Source organism: Hippocampus zosterae, chromosome 2, assembly GCF_025434085.1.
Source record: "Hippocampus zosterae strain Florida chromosome 2, ASM2543408v3, whole genome shotgun sequence".
Classification (NCBI taxonomy): Eukaryota; Metazoa; Chordata; class Actinopteri; order Syngnathiformes; family Syngnathidae; genus Hippocampus; species Hippocampus zosterae.
The window spans coordinates 22,503,256-22,526,286 of NC_067452.1; the positions used below are offsets into that span (position 1 = coordinate 22,503,256).

The 23,031-nt window shown below is 42.8% G+C and overlaps 3 protein-coding genes across 4 annotated transcripts in view; 1 reads left to right on the forward strand and 2 right to left on the reverse strand.

Annotated features, from left to right (window-relative positions):
- The window catches only part of LOC127595585 (leucine-rich repeat-containing G-protein coupled receptor 6), a 39,790-nt gene extending 20,772 nt beyond the window's left edge, over window positions 1-19,018 (forward strand). The window contains exons 3-19 of one of the 2 annotated variants that reach the window (XM_052057202.1): window positions 2,325-2,396; window positions 6,118-6,189; window positions 8,576-8,791; window positions 8,902-8,973; window positions 10,961-11,029; window positions 11,555-11,626; window positions 11,742-11,813; window positions 12,186-12,254; window positions 13,699-13,770; window positions 13,882-13,947; window positions 14,023-14,094; window positions 15,525-15,596; window positions 15,821-15,946; window positions 16,627-16,769; window positions 16,924-17,004; window positions 17,140-17,180; window positions 17,255-17,452. In XM_052057202.1, coding sequence (XP_051913162.1) covers window positions 2,325-2,396; window positions 6,118-6,189; window positions 8,576-8,791; window positions 8,902-8,973; window positions 10,961-11,029; window positions 11,555-11,626; window positions 11,742-11,813; window positions 12,186-12,254; window positions 13,699-13,770; window positions 13,882-13,947; window positions 14,023-14,094; window positions 15,525-15,596; window positions 15,821-15,946; window positions 16,627-16,769; window positions 16,924-17,004; window positions 17,140-17,180; window positions 17,255-17,311 — 1,444 coding nt within the window. In that variant the 3' untranslated portion in view covers window positions 17,312-17,452. Of the gene's footprint in view, window positions 1-2,324; window positions 2,397-6,117; window positions 6,190-8,575; window positions 8,792-8,901; window positions 8,974-10,960; window positions 11,030-11,554; window positions 11,627-11,741; window positions 11,814-12,185; window positions 12,255-13,698; window positions 13,771-13,881; window positions 13,948-14,022; window positions 14,095-15,524; window positions 15,597-15,820; window positions 15,947-16,626; window positions 16,770-16,923; window positions 17,005-17,139 lie in introns of both variants that reach the window. The other variant, XM_052057201.1, reaches the window with a different exon arrangement.
- The window catches only part of kcna2b (potassium voltage-gated channel, shaker-related subfamily, member 2b), a 167,271-nt gene that overhangs the window by 93,717 nt on the left and 50,523 nt on the right, over window positions 1-23,031 (reverse strand). The window lies entirely within an intron of this gene.
- ube2t (ubiquitin-conjugating enzyme E2T (putative)) lies at window positions 20,330-22,974 on the reverse strand. The gene is made up of 7 exons (XM_052057291.1): window positions 22,820-22,974; window positions 22,464-22,573; window positions 21,572-21,641; window positions 21,398-21,503; window positions 21,201-21,299; window positions 20,882-20,965; window positions 20,330-20,597 (listed from the first exon to the last, which is right to left on the reverse strand). Exons 2-7 carry the CDS (start codon window positions 22,570-22,572, stop codon window positions 20,478-20,480), a joined length of 588 nt encoding a protein of 195 aa, XP_051913251.1. The 5' UTR covers window position 22,573; window positions 22,820-22,974; the 3' UTR covers window positions 20,330-20,477.

Here is a 23,031-nt window from a genome sequence, read left to right on the forward strand (position 1 = left end):
TGTTCATTTAACAGCTGCAAAGATCCCCGGGTAGACAGGAGCAAAACTGCACACAATCGAAACGTCCCGCGATTTGTCTTGTCTAATTAGGGCCGTTCACACGGCACACATTTGCTCCGGCGCTGCATCGATATATTTTGTTGCGATACATTTTGAACCGCAGCAAATTGTGTGGAGCGTTCACACGTACAAAGCCGCTGAGCGGCGCAGCCCCGACACAGTGTCAGGGATGCCCCACTTGCGTTCACACGGCAGTTTCTGCAGCGGAGCAAAACGACAGAAAACAAACGAGCTGTCGTGTTGGTTCTTTTTAAAACGTACTGTATATACACAACTCAAGCGACTACTGGACCAGCACGTCCTTCTCCTTCTCGGTTTCCGCGCCTTCTGCTCGAGAGTGACCGCCCAAGAAAACGTAAATGAACGATGACTTCAATGACACTCAGAAAAGCAAACACTAATGCGCCAAACAGAAAATCAAAAGAGGAAATCACAAAATAAATTCTATGGGGCCGGGGAGTTGTGAACAAACAACAAAGGAACAAACAACTCCGAGACAGTCCAGTCTCATACAAAAGGAAAGATGTTACGAGCCAAGTCTTGTGTCGTTATGAATCAACACATTACAGAAGTCCGACAGAGCCCGAAAGCAACGCATTCTCGCCATACGTACTCTTCACAAGCATTTGCTCTGGAGCAAATTTAACCCAGATCCCTATTAAAGTCTGTGTGTGGCTCTCCTGTGCTGAAGGTGTGAGCACACTGTGGCGTCGCGCATGACACAATCATCCATTTTGAATGCGTGACGCTGATGTATGGGCACACCTTAAGTTCAGAGGAGCCAATCAGCGCATCGTTATCGCCGACATGCCCCCGTCTCCAGTTCGTCAAACATTGTACACACACAGAGTCGCGCTGCTGCGTCCTCTGCAATACATCTCTTCGTGCACGCAAATAATACAACGGATAATTTTAACAAGCGATCGCGGTAATGCGCAGATTATAGTCCAAAAATAGAAAATGTATAACGTAAAAATCGCTTTATAATTTATTATTTTATACAATTTGCCGAGGGCCCGGACAGAGGAGGTCGGCGGTCCGGACAGAGGAGGTCGGCGGTCCGGTCGTGGATCGCGGTCCGCCAGTTGAGGAAGGGGGATATATACAGTATATCCTTCTTTTTTTTTTGCAAAGTCATGCTGTGCATTCGATGCACCTCAGGTCTTGACTGCGCTTCTATCGACATGACTAATCAAACTATATGTGAGATTGTGTCTCTATTCATACTGATAAACACACACTTGAAGAGTGTGAGAATTGGCGGATACATGTGGGGCCGAGTGGTTCGCTAGTGCAGTGAGTCTGCCTGACACATATTTGACAGGAGTATCAGATGTCAGCGAGAGTTTGCTCACAGTCATTGTCTGTTACCATCTGGGTGATAGTGGTGATGGTGGTTTGGAAGGGCCGCCAATATTCTATCAGGATGTAATTTGCACATCAGGGCCGTCCGCCTGAAGACCAAGAGCGCGAAGAGGAGGAGGAGGAGGAGGAGGATGCCAGTGTGTAACATGTAACGTGTGCTTGTGTGTTTAACAAAAGTGGGTGGTCTCAAGCTGTGAAGCGCAAATCTGTGTTTAAACGGCACTTGCAGCTTCTGACCTTGACAGTTACACTGCCGGACTCAATGCTATTTATTTGGACATCTTATCCACGCTCACAAATGACCATTAGGTGCTGTGTTTGATAAACAAGTTGATTGGATTGCTTGTATGAATGCGTGTGGTTTTTCTCCCATGCTATCCTCAAGGCTCCTTAGACTGAGCCCAATTTAAATCAAGGACATGGAAAATAGCACTAGCTGTCACACAACACACATGTGCACAAAAAAAAGAAGAAAAAAAAGAAAAGGATACACCTTACGACACATGCACACACCTATACATGCACACGCACACACATATAAACATTCACAAAGGAAGACAAGCCAATATTTAGTTTGGGTACTTACTATGCTAAGCTAAGTTTTATTCAAATCAGACAATCGACACTCATCAGTTCCCCCTTTTGATTGCTTAATGTTTCAGTGCGCGCTCGGGCCAACAGTAACCACATTGAAAAGAATCGAATATTATTTGCATACTGCCTCAACACTCACCCCAAAGCACTGAAATGAAGTAATGGCAGCGCTCGATCCCTTCAGCCACAAGTCCAGAACGAAGCAAAAGGCAGCATTTTCTCATGAGACTCGTAAACTTTGATGTACTGTATATTCCTGCACTTAATTTTGCTCTCACTTTTCTGATCTCTATTTTGACCTCCAGGCGAATCTCTGGGAATCGGCTGAGGTATATTTCAGGTCATGCTCTCCAGGGTCTCCACAACCTGAAAGTTTTGTGAGTAATTCCTTTCTCATTTCCACAGCAATTTTATGGCTTCAGTCTTCTTGCCATGCTGCTTGGCTTTTGTATTTCGAGTGTGTTCTCAGCTTGACTACTATACACAGGTCTGTGCGTCATGAAATACCCCAGCATGGTTCAATTAATGACTGCGGTTTTTTTTTTTGTAAGTCAAACACCTTCACAGGTGTACTGCAAGGAGTCCCGCCACCCACCATGATTACAACAAGGGACAGAGAAGCCACCATCAATGTTTACGCCTGCCGCAAATACTACAAGTGACAAATTGGAAAAACGTGCACAGCAGCAATAAAACCTATAGGACAGCCAGATGTGGGAGGGCAAAAGATAATAAAATGTGAGCACTTGGGAGTGGGTATTGGACAAGGCGAATCTCTGTGGGAATCGGTGGAGGTCTATGTTAGACCCTACGAGCCAGGGTATTCACAACCTTCAACATTTTGGGAGTAACTTTTTCCCACTTTTCCAAACTAACTTTACGGCTTCAATCTTCTTGCCATGCTGGTCTATCAAAAATTTGAGGTGGGATTGTTCTCTTCAATATACTATACGCAGGTCAGGGCATTGTTAAACTGCTCTGTCAAGATTTAATACATTTCTTCCATTCCTGTAAATGTTACTCACAGAGAGTTAAAAATGTGCTCCAAGAGCTTCCTGGTAATGCCACCCACCATGACTACAACAAGGTGACAGAGAAGTCACCATCAAACTATTTCTATGTATGCTGTTTATCCTAGAGAGAGAGAGAGGGACATCAATCTATGCATATATAGATATAGATACAGTATTTATCAGTGTGCCTGTAAACACTCTCAACAATGGACTCGCTTCTGGTTCCCAAAGAGTCCAGGTGCAAGTAATTCAATGTCCTCGGGGGAGAAAAAGTACAAAGAATAGGTAGGGGAAAGGGGCTCAGAAAATGTTTCCTGTGGGTTTGATGATCTTGCTCAACCACTTCAGTCCAACAACACAGTAGAGAAGAACACAGGTATCTGCATGTTTAAAGAATCTGTCAGGTGTCCGGAAGGATTCAATTCAATTGTATTTATAGAGCACTTTCGATACAGCCATCGCTGCATACAAAGTGCTGTACATGGAGCAACTTAACATATGCAATAAACAGTAAAACAAATCGGTAACAAAGACGGTAGAAAGCACCGAACAGTAAAACCAAGAACAAATCTAAGTCATGCTGAGTCGAATGCCAAAGAATACAAGTGAGTTTTGAGGAGGGATTCGAAGACGGGCAGCGAGGAGGCTTGCCGAATGTTCAGTGGGAGGTCATTCCAGAGAGAGGGACCAGCAACAGAAAAGGCTCGATCCCCTCTGAGCCTTAGTTTAGTTCTTGGCACTTCTAATAATGTCTTCCGGACAGACCTAAAGTATATTTATTCGTAAAAATGCAAGACCGATAAAACTACAAAGAAGGACACTGGTAACAAAGAACCAGGAAAAGGCGAGATCAAACCAAAAGCGCTTGTAAAAGGCAAGGAGCAAGAAAAATGCCAACTCAAAGGACAAGAGACGCCGATACGCAAAGAACATAAACCAAGAATACCTAACAAGAAAAATACAATGAATTACTCGGCAAAGGCTACGAGGGGAAAAAAATACAGACAATGTCTAGAGCAGGGGTGGCCATTAGGTAGATCCTGATCTAGCGGTAGATCTAAGACAGTTCCCAAGTAGATCTGAAGAGTGTCGAGGAGAAAAAAAACAAAAAAAACAACCATTTGTGTGTCTTTGTACATGTTCGTAACATATTTTTTTGTGTTCATGTACGCTACACCCTAATCATCCTATCAGTCTCATTTTCACAAAATAAATATTAAAAAAATAAAATAAAGCAGGTAAATCTTGAATTTACGTTAACGCCTGGTTACGTTACCGGAAGTTGTTAGTGCTCAGCAGTCTGCAATTGCAGCTTGTAATCAGAGCTGTTGCACTCTATCTTTTATCGTCATTATTCTCATTCAGAGTTTGCTTCATGTACAATTCACAGAGGGCACGGGCAAAGAATAGGAATCTCAGAGGGCACTTTAAAAATGTACGTGTGAGCTACGATAGTTAACAGGCTGCAAAAGTGCATCGCATGCCTCAGTTTCAGGCTGTTTCTCATCATGGCGTTCATGTGTGCGTGTGTATGCGCGTGCGCGCGCGTGCCGGTAAGGGTAGATCCCGGGAGGTTAGTTGATCGAAAAGTACATCTTCGGTCCAAAAAGTTTGGGCACCCCTGGTCTAGAGAATTGAAGTACTTGAGGACAGTCGTGAGCAAGTCATAATAATCCGACATGCAGTTGTCGGCGTGGCATGGCTTTTAAAGGAGATTAGTAAAAGGCCAGATTCGGGACAGGTGCGACCCATGAGTGAACGCCTACTCTCCAACTGGAAACTGAAACAAACAAAACAAACAAGACAGAATCATGACAGAAAGCACATTTAATACTTTAGTGTGAACCATTTTTCCAGGGGATTGCAAGTATAGGAGCTGTTATTAATTAAAACTACCAAACTCTATCTTATACGGTATGCAAAACGACATGAACCCATGACTTGCCAGCTGTTCAACACAGTTCTTGATAAAGATCTTTAAATGTCAGATTTGAAAATTGGTTGTCATTTTTAAGGATCCACCGACACCCTGAGAAAAAAATGAACTCTACTTGAATCCATTGGAAAGGAACAAAGTGCTCATACATGACTGCAAGTCAACTATGGATGTGACCTCAGAGTAGTTTAGCTTCCTTCCTGAATATATTAACTTTATTGAGCTGTTTCAAAGTAAAATGCATGGCTGACCCTGTATAATAAACTGCAAAGTTTGCTGGAAATGGAGTCTGTTCATTACACAAACACACATATAGGTACACACGTACACGCACTAACTCGCACACAGTACAGTCATGACATACATCAGTGTCTTACCGCAACGGTATATATAGTTGTTGGTTTACATTCAAACGTAGGAGTCACATTATGCACACTGTAATTGCGAGATAATAATTTGAGCCTCTCAGCCAGTGACAGATATGAGCTTGACGTGCTCATACAGGTCGTTGGATTCGTTGGTTCGATAGTTAACATTTATCACTCTTAAGAACTGCTGCTAAAACATAAAAATCGTAAATTGTGTACTCAGACGTAAGCGTGAAGAGGGGTATTAAAATGTATGCTTAGGCAGCTAGGACAGTGACATATGTACAGATGTCCTACTGTACATTGAAATACAGTTCTTGTTCTTTGGTCATTCCAATTTTGTTTCTATGATTACCTAAACAACAACAAAAAACTAAACGTTCATGTTATTGCTCCAGGAATCAATCAATTCAATAACGGTATTGCACCCATGCAACTTCACTACCACACTGCTTTTCTGGTACATCAATAAGACAAGCAATGCCACAGGCCTCAGCTTGCAAGGCCGAGCCTAAGTAACCTCAACGGAAAGGAGAAAAAGAGAGCAGGAGGGGAAGTAGAGTGTTCAATTGCTTGTCCCCCATTTCCTTCCTTGCTCTTTGCTTCTGAGAATGACATCAACAGCCCACCCAAGGAGCGTCTCCTTTCCTCTACCTACACTAACCTTTTCCTATTAGGGGTCAGATTCCAATCACTTTGGAATTATTTGCGGCCTCAGGTGCCCTCACCATCTGCTGATCCTTTTCGAGTGTCACCGATGCTTTAATTTTGTTCTGTTCAGAATGCTGCAGAACAACCACCTTGAAAGACTTCCCCATGATGCTCCGTGGGACCTACCAAACCTGCTGTCACTGTGAGTCCAACATACGCACGCGCGTCTATACTCGCCTCTCACTCAGCAGGAAATGAAAACTGCTCCGATCCCCACCTGCGCATATCTCAGCTGTACAGTACCGGTGACACATTGCATACCGTCGTCCAATATCGCCAAAAGACCCTTTGCATTCAGCACAGAGCTGTCTGACTCTCCTGGCTGTGCAAACACACTTCATGGTAGCATCTGGAAGCCATGAGGCAAACAGCAGACACTGCAGGCCAGGGAGAACATCTCCAATGAGCTGTGAAACCACCTCATTTTCCGTTAATTCGCCCACTCTTCCTCTTCCACTCTTCTTGCACCACCCACACTGCTATCCCGCTTGGTTTGCTAATGAGTGTTTGGTGGCTTAATTGTCTCATCCGCGGGGTCAATGTATGTGTGCCAGCATGTATGCTTTGGGGCGTGTGTATGTGGAGCTCATCTGTAACTCCTCAACCTGACCCGTCAATCTCAATATTTTATCAAGGACAAACTCCACCTGCCTTCTTGCCACGTGAATAATTCATGCATTCTAGCACACGAAGCCATTTTCCCTGTTTGGAGATTGGTTAAGTTGTCGGAAGCCATCCACCTGCTTACGTGCCGGATCTTTTGTGGCTCCGTAGTGAAAAATTCCTTTTTCTGTATTTGCCTTCAATATGCGGCGCTAATGTGTTCAACGTCAACCGTGTGTGTGTGTGTGTGTGTGTGTGTGTGGTCTTTGAAGAATTACGCCCCTTAGAGATGGCTTCAAGTCGAGAAAACACGCATACACAATAAGCCCCTGCGTAGAGACCCAGTACCTTGTCATTATAAGTAATGATAAGCCCAGCATAGAAAGATTAAGGCAAAAAGACTTTGGAAAGCAAATCTTGCCGGCGTCTCTCAGTTACGTGAAACACAAGAAAGCACGGCATCACAGTACAAAAAAGCCTTTCATCCAAAACAAATGATCACTTGATCTCAAACAAAAATTATCTTGTCTCCACAGAACTAAAAACATGAAGAAAAACACATCCTTATATATCAAAGTCAGTGAGATCAAAGAAGGTAAAGGCAAAAGAACATCATAATTAGATTGTGCTATAGGCACCAGTGAACAGGTCTGGAGAATTCAAGTAAGTCGGCACAACTCCTGGATTGTGTAAGGGAATGTTCTCCTTCCCGTTCCCATAATCAGACTTCAGACTTTGATGTAATTGACAGGAAATAGCTGCTGCTTTATTGGTTTCTGTGAAACATTCCTGGTTCTTACTAGACCTTCTGCAGGGAGACCTGGCAGGTCCACTCTGAGGAACATTTATTTTGCCCTGGAGAGCAGTCCGGAAAGTTGTAGGGTCTTCCGCAGCTTTCATCTGGCGATTTGGGTCAAAGACAGTGTCCACACATGATGTCGGGGGACGATGTTAAGCACAAAAAATAGGCATTAAAAAAATACATAAATATAAAAAAGCTCGCTTAGCAAGTAGAAATAATATGATGCTGATCACGTGAGCGCATTGAGAGCCAGTGTATACAGTTGCCTCTCCTGGTGGCAAATGCCCGCGGGGAGCAAAGCCCAGAGTTCTTCATTTCAGATTTCACTTTGACGTTTCTGTTGGTTTTGGCGAAGCCTCGAACGGGTGACGAGGCACAGCAGGAGCTGCAGCACAAGACTCCAAAGAATCACAGCTTACAAAATAACCAAATATTCATCTGTGAGTTGACGAGTCAACAGTGGCTGTGAGTTCTTTGATGTAGACATGTAACTACATGAAGAACAATGAACGTGTGAAGGGACAAAAGAAGAACAGAATGCGGATGTGGCCTTGGATTCTCATCTTTGCCCCCCGAGGGGACCATCCATCACATCAGCCTGGACAGTGCATGCACGTTACTAAATTTCCTTGCTGTTTATGTCACACTCATACCGATGCTTTGAGGACACCGAGAGGAGGACAGAGGTTTGTTAGCTTTAGTTGGCTTGAAGGGATGAAAGACCGAATGCTTGTGTATACCCAGTTCAATAAATGAATCATTGGAAAGTGAACAATGTTTGTGTCTCAGTCCTTGCTTGCCAGGATGTGATGGCAACAGCAAATTCCAAGTGTGAAAGAAAGTCAGAAGGACGATTGTAAGGCTTTTGACACTCCCTTCTTGTTAAATTTCCCAGGACACCGAGGTATTAATAACAAACACGTTATTCAGAATAGCTACTGTACAGGCCCGTACTGGTGAAGCTCAACATGTTGTTTTTTTGTCTTTTTGCATGGAAGAAAAGACAAGTGCTTGAGAAAAGAGCAGAATGAACCATGCACAATTCTCATAATTATACTCCTGGAAGCCGGAGCGTTTTAATACCACAACACATCACCACAAGATTCATCTTCTAAACCCACAGGCGTCTGGATGCCAACCTCCTGTCTGAAGTTCCTTCTGGCGCCTTCCAAGGGATTCCTGCTCTCAGACACCTGTGGCTGGATGACAATTCCCTGACAGAAATCCCAGTCGTGGCCCTGGATGCTCTACACTCCCTTCAGGCCATGACCCTGGCCCTCAACCAGATCACGCATATTCCAGATTATGCATTTGCCAACCTCTCTGCACTTGTTGTACTGTGAGTACGGAATGCATTTGTTGGGTGGATTGAGGTGGCGATGTATGCAGTTTGTCTCAGAGACCAGAAGGCCAGATTCGCTAAAAAAAACACTTGTGGCCTTTACCTAGACATCTCCATAACAACTGGATCCAGATCATGGGAATGAGATGTTTTGAAGGTTTACATAGTCTGGAGACTCTGTGAGTATCTCACACAATTCAGAGGCATGAACCAGAATGACTTCATGAGAATGGTGCATTCATTTACCCAGAAAGATGCATTCTCCCAATCTTTTTGCTCTCCTGGCTGCGCAACACTCGCGCGCGGTTACAATACATAGTTTACCGATGCACAAATCTAACCCTGGAGACCAAGATGAAGTGCTTGCACGGCTTCCACAAACATTCCCCTGAAAATCACGTATTAGCAAGTATCACCATAAAGTCTTTATGGTAAGAGTTTACAACAACCACATTGATTTATTACCATAGCAAAACTTTCTGAAATACACCCTCACTTTGATCTACTTCCATTGCGTGTCTTGTTGTGTTCTGAGGTATTCTTAAATCTTAGGGCAAAGCATGCCAAAAAAAGAAAGAAGGACCATTAAATTAAATTGTCAGGTGTTGGAATAAAGGTTGTTATTTTATTACATCATTGAGGAATGCAGAAGTCAAAATTCTCTCAGATACATTCGGGAAGGGAGAAGCAAACACACAAATATGCAAGGTGCAGAAAAGTATGATCTTAAAGAGAAGGGAGTGGGGGGTGAAACCAAATATTAGGACTCGAGACTGCGTGCGTCGGCAACCAAATTTTACAATGGTACACAGACAAAAAAAATAAAATAAGAGATTGCACTAGCACAACCAGCTTTTAGAGAGGTGAGGAGAAAGGTATTAGTGACTCCCTATATTTTGGGACCAAATATTTAATACTTGCTTAACTCATTCAATCCCAAAGACGTTTTTAAACGTCTTTTCAGACTTGGTCCAGAATTGGCTGGTACTGAATGAGTTGAGGAAAAATCTGGGTACACCTAACTTTTGTGCTGGTGCTGGTTGGGTGCACCAGTGCAAAAAGTTAGTCAAGAGCGCTGTATATCCAGCAAAAGTCATTGCGGTTTAATTAAAACAATATTCCTGGTATATTGTGTAAAAAACTGCTGCAGTAACAAATTGCGTACTCCTTTTTATCGGCATGTATTAGGGAACATGCATTCGTGTGCGTTACTAAGGGTCCGTGAAGTCCCTAAGCCCATATCACGCCATTTAAAGAGCCCTTGTAGCAAACCAAGATAGACAAGAGAAGCAAAAAAAAAAAGGATAGAATGACCGGAGCAGAATTGATTGTGCTGAAGTGTTGTGGCTACAAGCTAAAAGGAAAGACAGGTGATATTGAGGGCGACAGATCGGGTGACACTGACGCGGTGATTGCGATGGCATGAAGGGTCAATCTCACACAGTGGCATTGCTTATGAGAAATTCAAGCGGCCATTTGCATCAGTGTCACCTTCCCCGAGCGCCATCTCACATTAGATAAAACTATTACTGCAATAAGCCATCCAGGAGGCCACCTATATTCCAAGCAGGACATTCAAACACTGACAGACGTTTATCCTGAAACACTGAGAAAATGCTGGAGCATTGCTTCAGACAAGCACATAACCACGACATTTGGAAAAGACTAACAACGAATGGAGTGTAATTTGTCTTTAGTTTTGTTTTTTTTTATAAACGAAAGAAAAATATGTACAGAATAAACAATTCTCCCCCTACAAAAATGCAGGTTAAAAGAGTACGCTATAGCACGTTGTCATACAAGCAAGCCATACACAAAACCCTCTAGCCCTACTCCGTCTTCCTACCACCTGCATGTGAGAAATGTCAGTGATAGCAACAGTTGTTATGGTACAGTGTTTCCTAGGAAACTAATGAGAGTCAGACCCAAATAATAAAGTAAAAGCTGCAAAGGTCGAAGGGCAAATGCAAACTTCAAACCTTTAGCCCCTCAGAGAGCAGAAGACATGCACTGTAGAGTGCACACGTAACCAAAACTGACAAGAATATTATACTGTAGATGCTTGGATTATAAATTCCATGCACTTGAGGTGAAAGCGCGACGAAGACATGTGCTTTCAATATTTTATTTAACCATGGGAACCTGATGTTTATCTGTCTTTCATAGGGATTTGAATTACAATGAACTCCAGGAGTTCCCTGTGGCCATCAGGACACTGAGTAAGCTTCAGGAGCTGTGCGTACACACACACACACACACACACACACACACACACACACACACACACACACACACACGAAATAACACCTGCCCAACATTACTATCATGGCTGAGTTATCCTCACTAATCCCGTTAAGTGAATTTAATGTGGCATTCGGATACAATCCCCCTCTCCCCCAAAGCAGGTGCTGGCTGCACCCCCAACCCCACTCAGCCGCGTTCCCGCACACACGCACACACACACACACACAAACGCACACACGCACACACAGACACACACACGCACACACCCACACGCACACACAAACCCCCCACAGCATGTCTTTACTCCAATTCAGCAGATGTTCCAAGGTGCACACGTGTCACAGATACACACAGCATACACGCTCATGTTCAAATCTCTTGCATCCCAAAATGTTTTTCAGCTGTTCAACGGCAGGTGCAGCATGACTTGCCTCAGTCACACAAACCCCCAAGACAAATCATCCCCATATTAATAGACTGCCTGACTATATATTGCAAACTGATTTCCATTCGCAGGGGCTTTCATAACAACAATATCAAAGCAATCCCCGAGGGAGCCTTTGTGGGAAATCCTCACCTCCAAACCATGTGAGAAATTCAAGCTTTTGCTACATTAAAAACTGAAAGGCTATTTTTAGTCAACATCTTAAACATCATCATGTCAAGCCCATTTTTTTTCAACATCCATCGTATTTTTTCACAGCCATTTTTATGAGAACCCCATCCAGTTTGTGGGAAAGTCCGCTTTCCAGTTCTTACCCAAGTTGCACACACTGTAAGTATGAGGTCAGCAGAACACAGTTGCAGTGAGTGAGTTCACCCAAACGCTATTTAAATCATTTGTACGTCCCAAGCGGCAAGAGTGGACATGTGTAACGGCATATTGAATGATGTTGTGTTCGCATATTGCTGTGCTGTGTCCTGATGTGGTAAAAGAGAGAGTGTTGTAAGAACATGTTCAATGGTGTGACTTATGATGTCTAGTGAAGCAGCCAAAGCAGACTGTATTGATGTTGGATGAAGAGTGTGATGGTTCAAATGAGCTGTTAGACAGAGTCTGGGGAACAAACATATGTGTGCATGAGTGAGAGTGAGCACTTTTCGGAGACTAAATCTCTCTCTTTTTTTTTTTCTCCTATGCCTGCAGTTCCCTGAATGGAGCCGCCCCAATTCAAAACTTTCCTGACCTGAAAGGAACAACCAGCTTGGAAGTTTTGTGAGTGTCTCCCCTCTATGGGGAATGACTTTACTCACAATATCATTTTATTATAGGCAAAACCTCAACACGTCTGATAACGATAATAGTACTTGCAGCAAGGTTAATTAACAACACTGCTTCCTGGTACAGAGGATGACGCACGACAACAGGATTAGACCATTTTTGATTCTGAGGACAAAGTCATTATTTCATCGACTTGACTCCTGTTGAGTCATTAAAGTGGCAGAAGAGATCCTACCATTTGGTGCTTCAATTGTGACACTACTGTCGAACAGGGGCAGCAGTTGTTCAGCCTGGAAGGACTAACCATGTCCTCTGATTCCAAAGCCCAAATCCTACTCCAGACAAATAAAAGAGCACCTAACTATTCGAGAGATGCTAATCTGCTTGCGGGGTACGTGCTGAGGGACGTGCGAGCAAAGGTATTGCTTGCCTGCGTGGGTTTGATGATTTTGTTCTGGGTGTGGTGTGCAGCACAAAGTATGCATTGGAGAGGGTGAGTTCAATTATCCCTTGAGCAGACATGAATGGGGATACACGGTGGACCACTACATAGTTGCGGATCGTCACCTCGGTACACATTTTGTTGACATGTTTTTTTTCCCCCCCAATATTTATGAACATTCTTTATTTTGGTTTATGTTTATTTTTCAGTTTTGTAAACTGAATGTTCATCTGTGTTTTTTGAAGAACTTTTGAGGGTCGAAACAATTTTTTTTTCTCACAATGCATTTCAGTGGCCGTTATTTTCGCTATTCCTCATTCGCTATTGCCCTTGAACAGATCCACTGTAATAAACCAAAGTAAAAAAAAAACAAAAAACAAAACAATAAAACAAAACAAGATATCTGCATTTTTATATGGATTTGTATGTACATTTTATGGGTTCTTCTTTAGTTGCAGCTCTAAAATAAATTCCAAAATACCTGCGTGGGTTTTCTCCGGGTGCTCCGGTTTCCTCCCACATTCCAAAAATATGCATGGCAGGCTGATTGAACACTCTAAAATTGTCCCTAGGTGTGAGTGTGAGTGCGAATGGTTGTTCGTCTCTGTGTGCCCTGCGATTGGCTGGCAACCGATTCGGGGTGTCCCCCGCCTACTGCCCGGAGACAGTTGGGATAGGCTCCAGCCCCCCGCGACCCTAGTGAGGATCAAGCGGTTAGGAAGATGAATGAATGAAAAAGCTAATCCATGTGATCGATATCAGAATCAGATCATAAAACCCTGATTGGAGAATCCATGGTTCAATTTGACATAAAAATGGACAACAAGCGAGAATGGAAACGCATGAGATGATAGTGAAATTGCCCTGAACACGTGGGTTTCAGATGTTCGGGGAAAAAAGATACCCAGAAAGTCAAAAATTCCCATCTAAATATGTGAGGCTCATTGCAAAGTGCTGTCACTTGTTTGTTTGAGAGGATTGTCTTTCTCACTCTAGGACACTGACTCAAGCGGGTCTCTCGACTCTCCCTCTCGATCTATGCGAACAGCTGCCTCGCCTCAGAGTGTTGTAAGTATACGTATAGAAACAAACACAGAGAGGGGGCAAAACTGCACATGTGCAAAAGTCAAAGGATGAGCCGCAACCCCTAAAATCAAACGTTGTGTGGTGGTGTTGTAGGGAACTGTCATACAACCAAATACAGCATCTGCCAAGCTTTTACCACTGCTCCGCACTACAAGAAATGTGAGTGATCAACACTGCAATCCCACAAATTGATATTCACAAATTCATACTTCACCTAGAAGGTTTTCTCAACAGCGGGCTTCAGCACAACCAAATCACGAGGCTTGAGTCCAGTACCTTCCAGGAGCTCTCCTCTCTAAAAACACTGTGAGTAAAACTCCCCCCCCCCCCCCCCCCCATATCGCATACTGTATGTTTTAATTAGAACTGCATCATGCAGGGCTGGACCCCACGAGGAGTTTTTTGGGGAACACATTCTTGTGAAACACACCAGTTTAATCTGTACAGACCTTTCAATTATTTTATTGTTTTGTAAAATCTATACAAAGTGCTCCTGTTTGAGGGGCAGACAACGAGATAAGTTAGATCCAATAAGGGGATTTAACACTTTAAAAGGCTGATAATGGCAAAGAGGGTCCTAAACGTACACTCATATGCAGCTTTACTGACATCTATTGGTCAGAGACAGACAGTAAACAAAATAGAATGACTTCGTTTTATTTTGGGCGGCACAGTGACTGACAACTTAGCATATCCGCTTCACAGTGCAGAGGGGCAGGGTTCGATTGTGGCTCCTTCCCGTGTGGGGTTTACATGCTCTCTCCGTGTCTACGTGACTTTTCTGCGTGGGTTTTCCCCGGGCTCCTCCCACGTTCCACAAGCATGCATGCAGGTGAATGGAACACTTTAAATCATTGGTGGGAAATCTACGGCCGGCGGGCCGTATCCGGCCCGTTGGTCTTTTTAAGTAGGACCGCCAAACATTGGTGCACAATTAAGGTTTGATTGCATTCACTTCGTTTGTACTTGTAATGACAGGTATTTCAACACCAAGTGGCACAGTTAATTCAAGTTGCAGAGCACAGGGAGGGAGGGGAAGACGAAGAAAGAGGGAAAGAGTAATGACCATGGAAGGGAAGGTGATATCTGATTAAATGAAGCGGGTAACAAAGTACGAAACATTCAGAAGACGCCTGGAGTCGGAAAGACTGAAATCTACGAGACTTTGAAAAACAAGGAAGCGATTCTTACTCAGTCCGATTCTGGCAATTTGCATGTTCAGAGTGAATTGCTTGTGGCTCGAGTAAATGAACATTTCCTAGAATGGTTTGATTGTTATCATGTAAAAAACTTTCCGCAAACTGGACCGCTAATAAGAGGCGGAGAGCAGTCAAATGTGTAGAGCGTGAATAACAGGGGGCTCAGTACACATCCTTGAGAACCGGTGCTGAGTGTGATGGTGGAGGAGAATGTTACATTATTACTGGCATACAAAGACATTGTGCTATCTTCTTTATTTTCTATTTCTAACTTTTGGCCCGGCCCTCCACAATATTTTCTGCTTCTCATTTGGCCCCCCTGGGAAAATAATTTCCCACCCCTACTTTAAATTGTCCCTGGGTGTGAGTGTGAGCACGAATGGTTGTTCGTCTACGTGTGCCCTGCGATTGGTTGGCAACCAGTTGAGGGTGTACCCCGCCTACTGCCCGGTGACAGTTGGAACAGGCTTCCATTGCATGAGGATAAATGGAATGGAAAATGGATGGATGTTTTATTTTATTCACTTTTTTTGTCAGGGATTTAAGCTGGAACAAGATAGACTGGATCCATGAAGATGCCTTTGCCTCATTGCATTCTTTGGTCAAATTGTAAGTAATACATGGTGTTAGACGGCGGGTATTTTTTGTTGTTGTTCTGTAATGTTCTTGTGTAAGAGCTTTGTTAACATGGAATTCCAAAGAACTGTTTATGTTTCCAAAGAACTGTAGCCCATGGGGAAAATACTGCACCTCTTTTGTGGTCGTTTTTAAAACTTGACAAGTATCGATCTGAAATCCAACTATTTGTTTCTTGGTGTCTTTCCTCATCCCAGGGACTTGACTGAAAATAGGCTTAGCTCAGTGCCATCTGCTGGACTGGAGGGTCTCACCCACCTAAAGCTCAAGGGAAACAATGAATTATACGATGCCTTCAGCCCCGATCACTTCCCTCTTTTAAGGTAAAGCGAACACTTAAACACACACAGTCATTATGAAAGCACTAGGCTAACCTTGACTGTTGAAAATTAAGAAACATTTATTAGTAACAAGTTCATTCTTGTTGAAATCTCTGCAGACATGGGAAGGTTTTTTAAGGTAAACTGAATAAGTTAGTTTGGAAGGAATAAAAATCGTTTTTTTTCACAGTGGATTGTGTTCTGCGTCCTGATTGGCTAGGAGACTGTAGCCTTATATCAAGAGTCTCCGCGCCTTATCGCTGTACAGCTTGCCAATTTTCTCCATGACAAAACCCACGTCAATGAAACGTTCTGTACAATATTTCTCAAAAACTGTCAGTTGTTTGGAAGAAATCGTTTAGATTTTTTAGAGTTTAGAGTTTAGAGTTTTCATCCGTGGTTTCATTCAATACAGTATTGTGTACGTAATAATAGTAAACAATAAAGATGACTATTTCATGGATTTCACTTATCACTGGTTTTTTTTTGGCACGTAAGCTCCGCGATAACAGCCTATCAAATATCCGCAATCTCGCCTTTGTCTTTTTAGATTTTCCGGATCGGTTAGGTTGGACCGTGTCGCTTGGTGTGCGGCGGATCTATGAAAGGCCATGTAGCGTTGTGATGCGACTTCATCACATTCACCTGATTCCGAGTCATTTTAGCATGGCTGTCTGTTGCAGGGTGATTGAGATGCCGTATGCCTACCAGTGCTGCGTGTATGGTTCTTGTGACAGCTACAAGACAGTCAACCAGTGGGACACTGATCAAAGCAACACTGATGATGAACTTCACAAGAGAACTGCTGCCATTTACCCACACCGAGGTAAATATTTTGTTCAAAACATTTATAAAATGAACACAGTTCACAGAAGCAGCAGTGTCATTTTCCTAAGTACAGTATACCATATGATCAATCTGGCTACATCCTGTAAAGCTTAAAGCTGTGGAGTTCGAAATGTTGATCCCAATGATTCCAGATGATCCTGACCTAGAGGAATTCCAGCTAGAAATAGAGGAGTCCAAACTTCAGGCCACTGTCCAGTGCACTCCAACACCAGGTCTGAATTTTTATCGATTGAATCAGTTTGAGAATGCAGTTGATTTCATTTAACTTTTCCAGGACACAATTTAGGGGTGATGAATTGATAGATTTTGTTCTAATGCTGATGGATTGCATATGTTTGGTGTCACAGGTCCTTTCCGTCCCTGCGACTCTCTGTTGGGAAGTTGGTTGGTCCGTGTTGGTTTATGGACCATCTCCCTGGTGTCACTGTTGGGGAACTCACTGCTGCTCCTTTCTCTATTCAGCTCCCCGTGCCCATTGTCGCCATTAAGATTCACGGTGGCCTGCATGGGTGCCTCTAATCTGCTGACAGGTGTTTGTACAAGCACACTGGCCCTTGTAGACGCTTTAACAATGGGAGTCTTTAACCAACATGGTGCTCCCTGGCAAGGAGGCCCGGGGTGTCAGGTGACCGGATGGGTATGGGTGCTTGCTTCCGAGGCAAGTGTGTTGCTGCTGACGTTGGCGGCTGTGCAATGCGGAGCAAGCGTGACATGTGCCCGCAGCTACGGCAAACCGTCCTCACTGAGAAGTGTGCGTATATTTGCACTTTTGTGTCTGACTCTCTCACTCATTGTAGCTTGTTTTCCTTTGCTTGGAGTTGGGGAGTATGGATCATCTCCTTTCTGCCTACCGACACCATTACCACCTTCAGCTTCTCAGCTACCATCTTCCTTGGTCTTTCCCTTAGTGCTTATTATGATGAACACCCTCTGCCTACTCGTAGTAACGTGTTCATACATCCGACTCTACTGGCAATTACTTAGAGGAGAATGTGAGGGCCTGTGGGACTGTGCTATGATCAAACACGTCGCCTGGCTAATATTCACAAACGGCCTCCTTTATGTGCCAGTGGCTTTCTTCTCCATCTGCTCACTCCTGGGCCTCTTATCTGTCGGAGGGGAGGTGCTCAAATCAATCATTTTGCTTCTTCAGCCTCTACCTGCCTGCCTGAATCCGCTACTCTTTCTACTTTTCACACGACACCACTCCCAGTATTTTTTCTGGTATTGCCCAAAAGGGCCTCTGCAGCTTCGCCGCGACCGCACCACAGACTCGCTGGTCTCTGTGGAGACAGAGAAGAGCTCCTGCTCGGAAACATTGACACAACTGTCGCTGGTCGATGCCAGCACCCTGTGCAGTAGGGCCTCCTCTGTCCATTCTCAAATGGACCCAATTCGATTGTCTCAGTGCTCCGCTACTTCTTCCGTTCCTCTAATCTCCTGCCAGACACCCATTGTCAGAGGTAAAGACAGACCGAAAGAACAAAGGAGCCTTGACAACAAAGGATGTCTGAAGACTTTGAATCAAGATATTTGCAACAACTGCCCGATGCATCGCTCAATCATGACTGACTCCTTTGCTCCAAATCCATAAACGACCAATCTAACTGCCTGAAAAGCAGGGCATTACAGACACTCACAGGTCATCATGTACAGTGGCAGCAATACTAGTCCAGGGCCTGAGTCAACAAAGCACCTCTAAAAGAGACCACATGGAATAGATGAGTACTCTTGAAAAGCAATGTGTGGTAGAGTACCTCTAACAAGAGAACGTGCAACAAGAAGTTCCGCTGCAATAATGAATGAAAATATCATTATGCAAACAAAGGGGACAATTTTAGAACCCTTTCCAGTGGACTGCAGTCGCAGACTTCCATCTTCAAGAAAGATCTAGTAAAAAAAAGCTGAAATAGACCCCATTGAAATGAAGACACCTTGGACAACTTGTAAGCAGGGTGGACTTCAAATCTAGCATCAAGAACAGAGTTACTGTATATGTATAAATGCTATATTAAAATGTGACTGATCACAGGCATGCATGCGGCTTCAAAGTTACACATTGCCCGGTTATAATTACTGTAACTATTTCTGTTTATTCCTGCTTTTGAGTGACTTGACAATGAAAGGATTCAAGCATGTCAGGTGATTAACCGGAGTAAGCTAGCAAACGCAAATGTGTGGAAAAAATTCACGTCATTTATATTGTTCTGTCTGAAACATCAAATAGCACCTCCACAAAAATATGGGGGACAGGGAGGAATGATGTCTCATTACAATTTAGCCAATTATCTGGGGATTTAAAGGTAGACCAACCGTGTGTACCGTATATGCAACTACCTCCAAACTAGCATGCTATTGGGGATGCACAGATGCCAGTATTGGGTGAGATTGGGGCACGATTGACATTTTCAGCAAACTCAAATATAAGTAGGAAGAGACACGGGTCTGTTTTACAATTGCTCCAATCAGAAACAAGCTATACTGACTTTTTTTTTTTAGGGTAAATCCTGATAGTGAGCTAAGAATTTTGTGTTATTTTTTTCACACCCATCAATTCCACATTTGAGGACAATTAATTTGCACCTTCACAAGTAACTTATTATCCAGGTCCAGCTCTACCAACTAACCAAACTTGTGATCCAAGCCTCCGCAGCAGCTAAGGGACCCTCGGACAACCAACCAAACTGCTGCTCCAGCCATCAACCAAGGCATTGAAAAAGCCACAGTCTCTGCTGAAGAAATACTGACTTGGCTAAATGTTAGTCCAACACTTGTTTAACCCATAAAAAGAGGAATTTCCTTTTAACAAAATGGAAGAGGAAACAATACATGCAATACGTGACACAAGTTTCTAGCTGGCATTGGAAGTCGAGCAGAAAAAGAGTTTTCAGGTGAAACAGCTTGGAAAAGAAAGTGTATTGTAGCTAGTGTACAGTCGTACCTTTACTGCAATTTCATTCTTATAAAGCTTCACGTTTGTGTATTTTAATACAGCAATTTAGTTCCAATGTTTTAAACATAAAGCTTTTAGTATCTTTAGTCATTATCATGGCCTTTATTTCATCATGTTACATTTCACCAAATGACCTGGATCATGGGGTCAGTTTTAATATTTCACTCGTTGCATTTTTTGTGTTGAACAGATATTTTCCAAGCTATGTCTTTATAGACAGTGCATATGGCAGTTTGAACACCCAAGGTTAAAAGAGCCCAAAATTTGGGATACAAAGGTGCAAAATGGTACAATGATTCCAGGCCTCCATCACTCCTTTGACTTGGTCTGAAAAAGAACAGAAAAAAACTGGTCTCCGTGCATCCCTAGTATTGACTCATTACAGCTTTCTTTTCCTTTGATAAAACACCAAATATATTATTTTAGATTTTAAGATATAAATCCAGTTTGTTTAAAGCAAAACATTTGTTACGCTGTAGTTTGTACATACTGTTGTATACAAGTGAAAAGCATATGTCTGAATAAAATGATTCCTCATATTCTTCACAGCATTTACTCTGCCTTCACTACAATTTAAAACACAATTACCACATTTATATTTATTAAAACACAAACATACATATAAATATGTATATACACTTCAAACAACAAAATCACAAATTAAAAGCGTGCAAAATACATTGAAAAAAGGGGGGGCAGACGAGCATGTGGCTGAAACAAAAGTGTTTGAAACTATACGTCGGTTCTCTTAGCCAGCTCATGGCGCTCCTGCTCTGCACCAGAAGAAGCTCTTTTGCGTGAAGGTGCATTCTGATTTGGGACATTGTCTTTGTGGCTGCTCTCCAAGATTCCCTAAACACAAACATATGTACACTACTTTGTAATTTGATCACCAATTACATGCTCAAAGGGCAATGTCAAAAATGAGTAAACCTAGAGTGTTAGTAAACTGTTATTCAGGAGATGTCTAGTGTTACCATAGTCATAGCTGTTGTGATATTAACTGGTGCTCATTATTTTATAAGCACTGTGATTTCTACCTTTTCTTCGGAGAAGTGGCTTAAGACGATGTTTGATTTAGCATGATTCAAATCAAATCAAATGTAACGCAACTGAATTACCGGTAACAGCATTACCGTCATCTTCTGAACAGCATGCTCCTCTGTCCATTTCCTGGCCTTCTGCGTAAACAGCTGCTTGTTGTATCTGAACTCAGAGGCCTGCATTCCAACACACGTAAAGCCGTGCTCCATTCAAGTGCATAGTATCATAAGTGATTTCCAAAATCTTTGACACGACATAAGTTTGTCTCAGAGTGATGGACACCTCTTGTAACCAAGAGACAATGAAAGTGCTTGCCTGAAAGTATAATAGGTAACATACTGTATAAAATAGATAACTGCGTATCAGCAGAATGATTGTTACTGGAGCTACACCATATGAAATACAACTCACTATATCAGCCATAAGTGGGTCATCTGGATTTGGTTCAGCCATCAGAAGTTGGATGGAGGTAAGAAGCGTGCAGAGGTTTAAGGAGGGCCTCCAGGCTCCCTGATTAAACATAGCAAGAAATATTACAATCCACACAACCACAAAGAAAATGAATAAAAGTGCACATATACAATTTGGTTTGTTCAGTTTGTTATAACCTTTGGAGGGAGTTTGAGAGCTTCATAACAGATACGCCCCGCAGTGTCAATGTTTGGGTGGTAGATTGGAGTCAAGAAGCGCATTTTGGGGGGCTCAAATGGGTATCTACAACAGAAAATTGGCTGTTATGACTCAATAAGAAGAGTGAAATGTTTAAATCTCACAAATATTACCTCTCTGGGATTTTTATCTCTAGGGAAAAGACTCCACCTTCGTATGGAGTCCCTGAGCCACCGACTATCTCTGTACACCACAAAGGAGAAATCATGTTAAATTGAGAGCTGGGCGGCATGCAATGAAAAAAAGAACAAAAACAAGCCATAAATTTCATCAAGCCATAACAAAACCTCCCCAACATAGTAAACTGTGTTATTGTTGTTGACCCCAGTTTAAAATAGGCTTGAATCTAAACTGTCAATTCTGAACACAACCATCAGTATTTATAAGAGCATCTGCCCAGTGCACACCACATCATCTCAGTTATTCATTTTTAATTTCTCTCTGGAAAATATTTTTTGAATTAAGTTAAATTGTGGAAATATTTTTGAAATGATTCATCCTGGCCCCACTTTTTATACCTATTCTATCTAGCACTACTCATCATGGACTCGCAAAACGCTTTTACTGTATTGTACAAGTTAATGCAAGAAACAAACAAGCAAAACAAGCAAATCTGACTGGAAAACCCGCCAAAACAAATGTGGTTTACACTGCCCTTCACTCAAGTGTTAATATATTCCATAATTTGGAGGCAAGTTGCTATACCACCTTTATTTGGTCACCTTCTATGAGGGACAGTCAGTTAAAAGAAAGTCATCAGACCACAGTCACAGAACACGACAATAAAATGACCAGAGATCCACCAAGTAAGGAGGAGTCTGACCGTCAGGGTCTCTGAAAGTGACTGTTTTGTGCTAAATCTGAAAAACGAAAAGGGAGCACGTGCGTCACGGGAGTTGTGGTCCAGACAGGGACATCAAACACATTAACTTGATCGATGAGCTTCAAAAATAAACAAAGAAACAAAAAATTGCATCATTTCTAAACGAATAATAAGTTACTTACGGGCCCGAAGGTCGTCAATGCGTTCGTCATTCTGCCAGCAAGTAATCCCGGGAGGAGGTTCGCTGGTCAACATGTCAAGTTCTCTCTTCAAACGGCAAACTTTCTGCATTCTGTTAAACAAATTGAAGGTCAACTAACATTAAATGTATATATCTAAATGTATTTTTCTCTGCGTAATATCATCCCGAGTGTATGACACCTGCGCTGCATTTTCTTCGACATATGCATTTACACATTGCTACAGGTTGCAATGTTGAACACGAGCTAGCTGCTTGCTAATGACGTGACCGAAGTCGCACGAATATGTCACTGTGCCACCAACACCCAGACGGGGGTTACAATTACACGCAACTTACTCGACACGACAATATATTGAATGTATTTCTCCTTTTTCCCTCTTCTTTGTGTCTTTTCGGCGATTGCTTGATGACAACAACAAGCGCTGTTCCGTTTGTATTTCCCTCTCATGACGTCATCATGCTACCTCTTCGATTTTGGAATGTTGGAAATGTTTAACCGCACTGTAAACGCTTCCGCCATCTGCTGTTCAAAATTCAACACGCTCGCT

Bases quoted from the DNA above. Each gene is read 5' to 3' on its own strand.
- ube2t (XM_052057291.1), bottom strand. From the start codon at position 22,572: ATGCAGAAAGTTTGCCGTTTGAAGAGAGAACTTGACATGTTGACCAGC. The intron at 21,642-22,463 runs GTAAGTAACTTA...TGTGGTGTACAG, and splicing joins CATTGACGACCTTCGGGCCC to AGATAGTCGGTGGCTCAGGG. The intron at 21,300-21,397 runs GTTATAACAAAC...ATGTTTAATCAG, and splicing joins CTCTCAAACTCCCTCCAAAG to GGAGCCTGGAGGCCCTCCTT.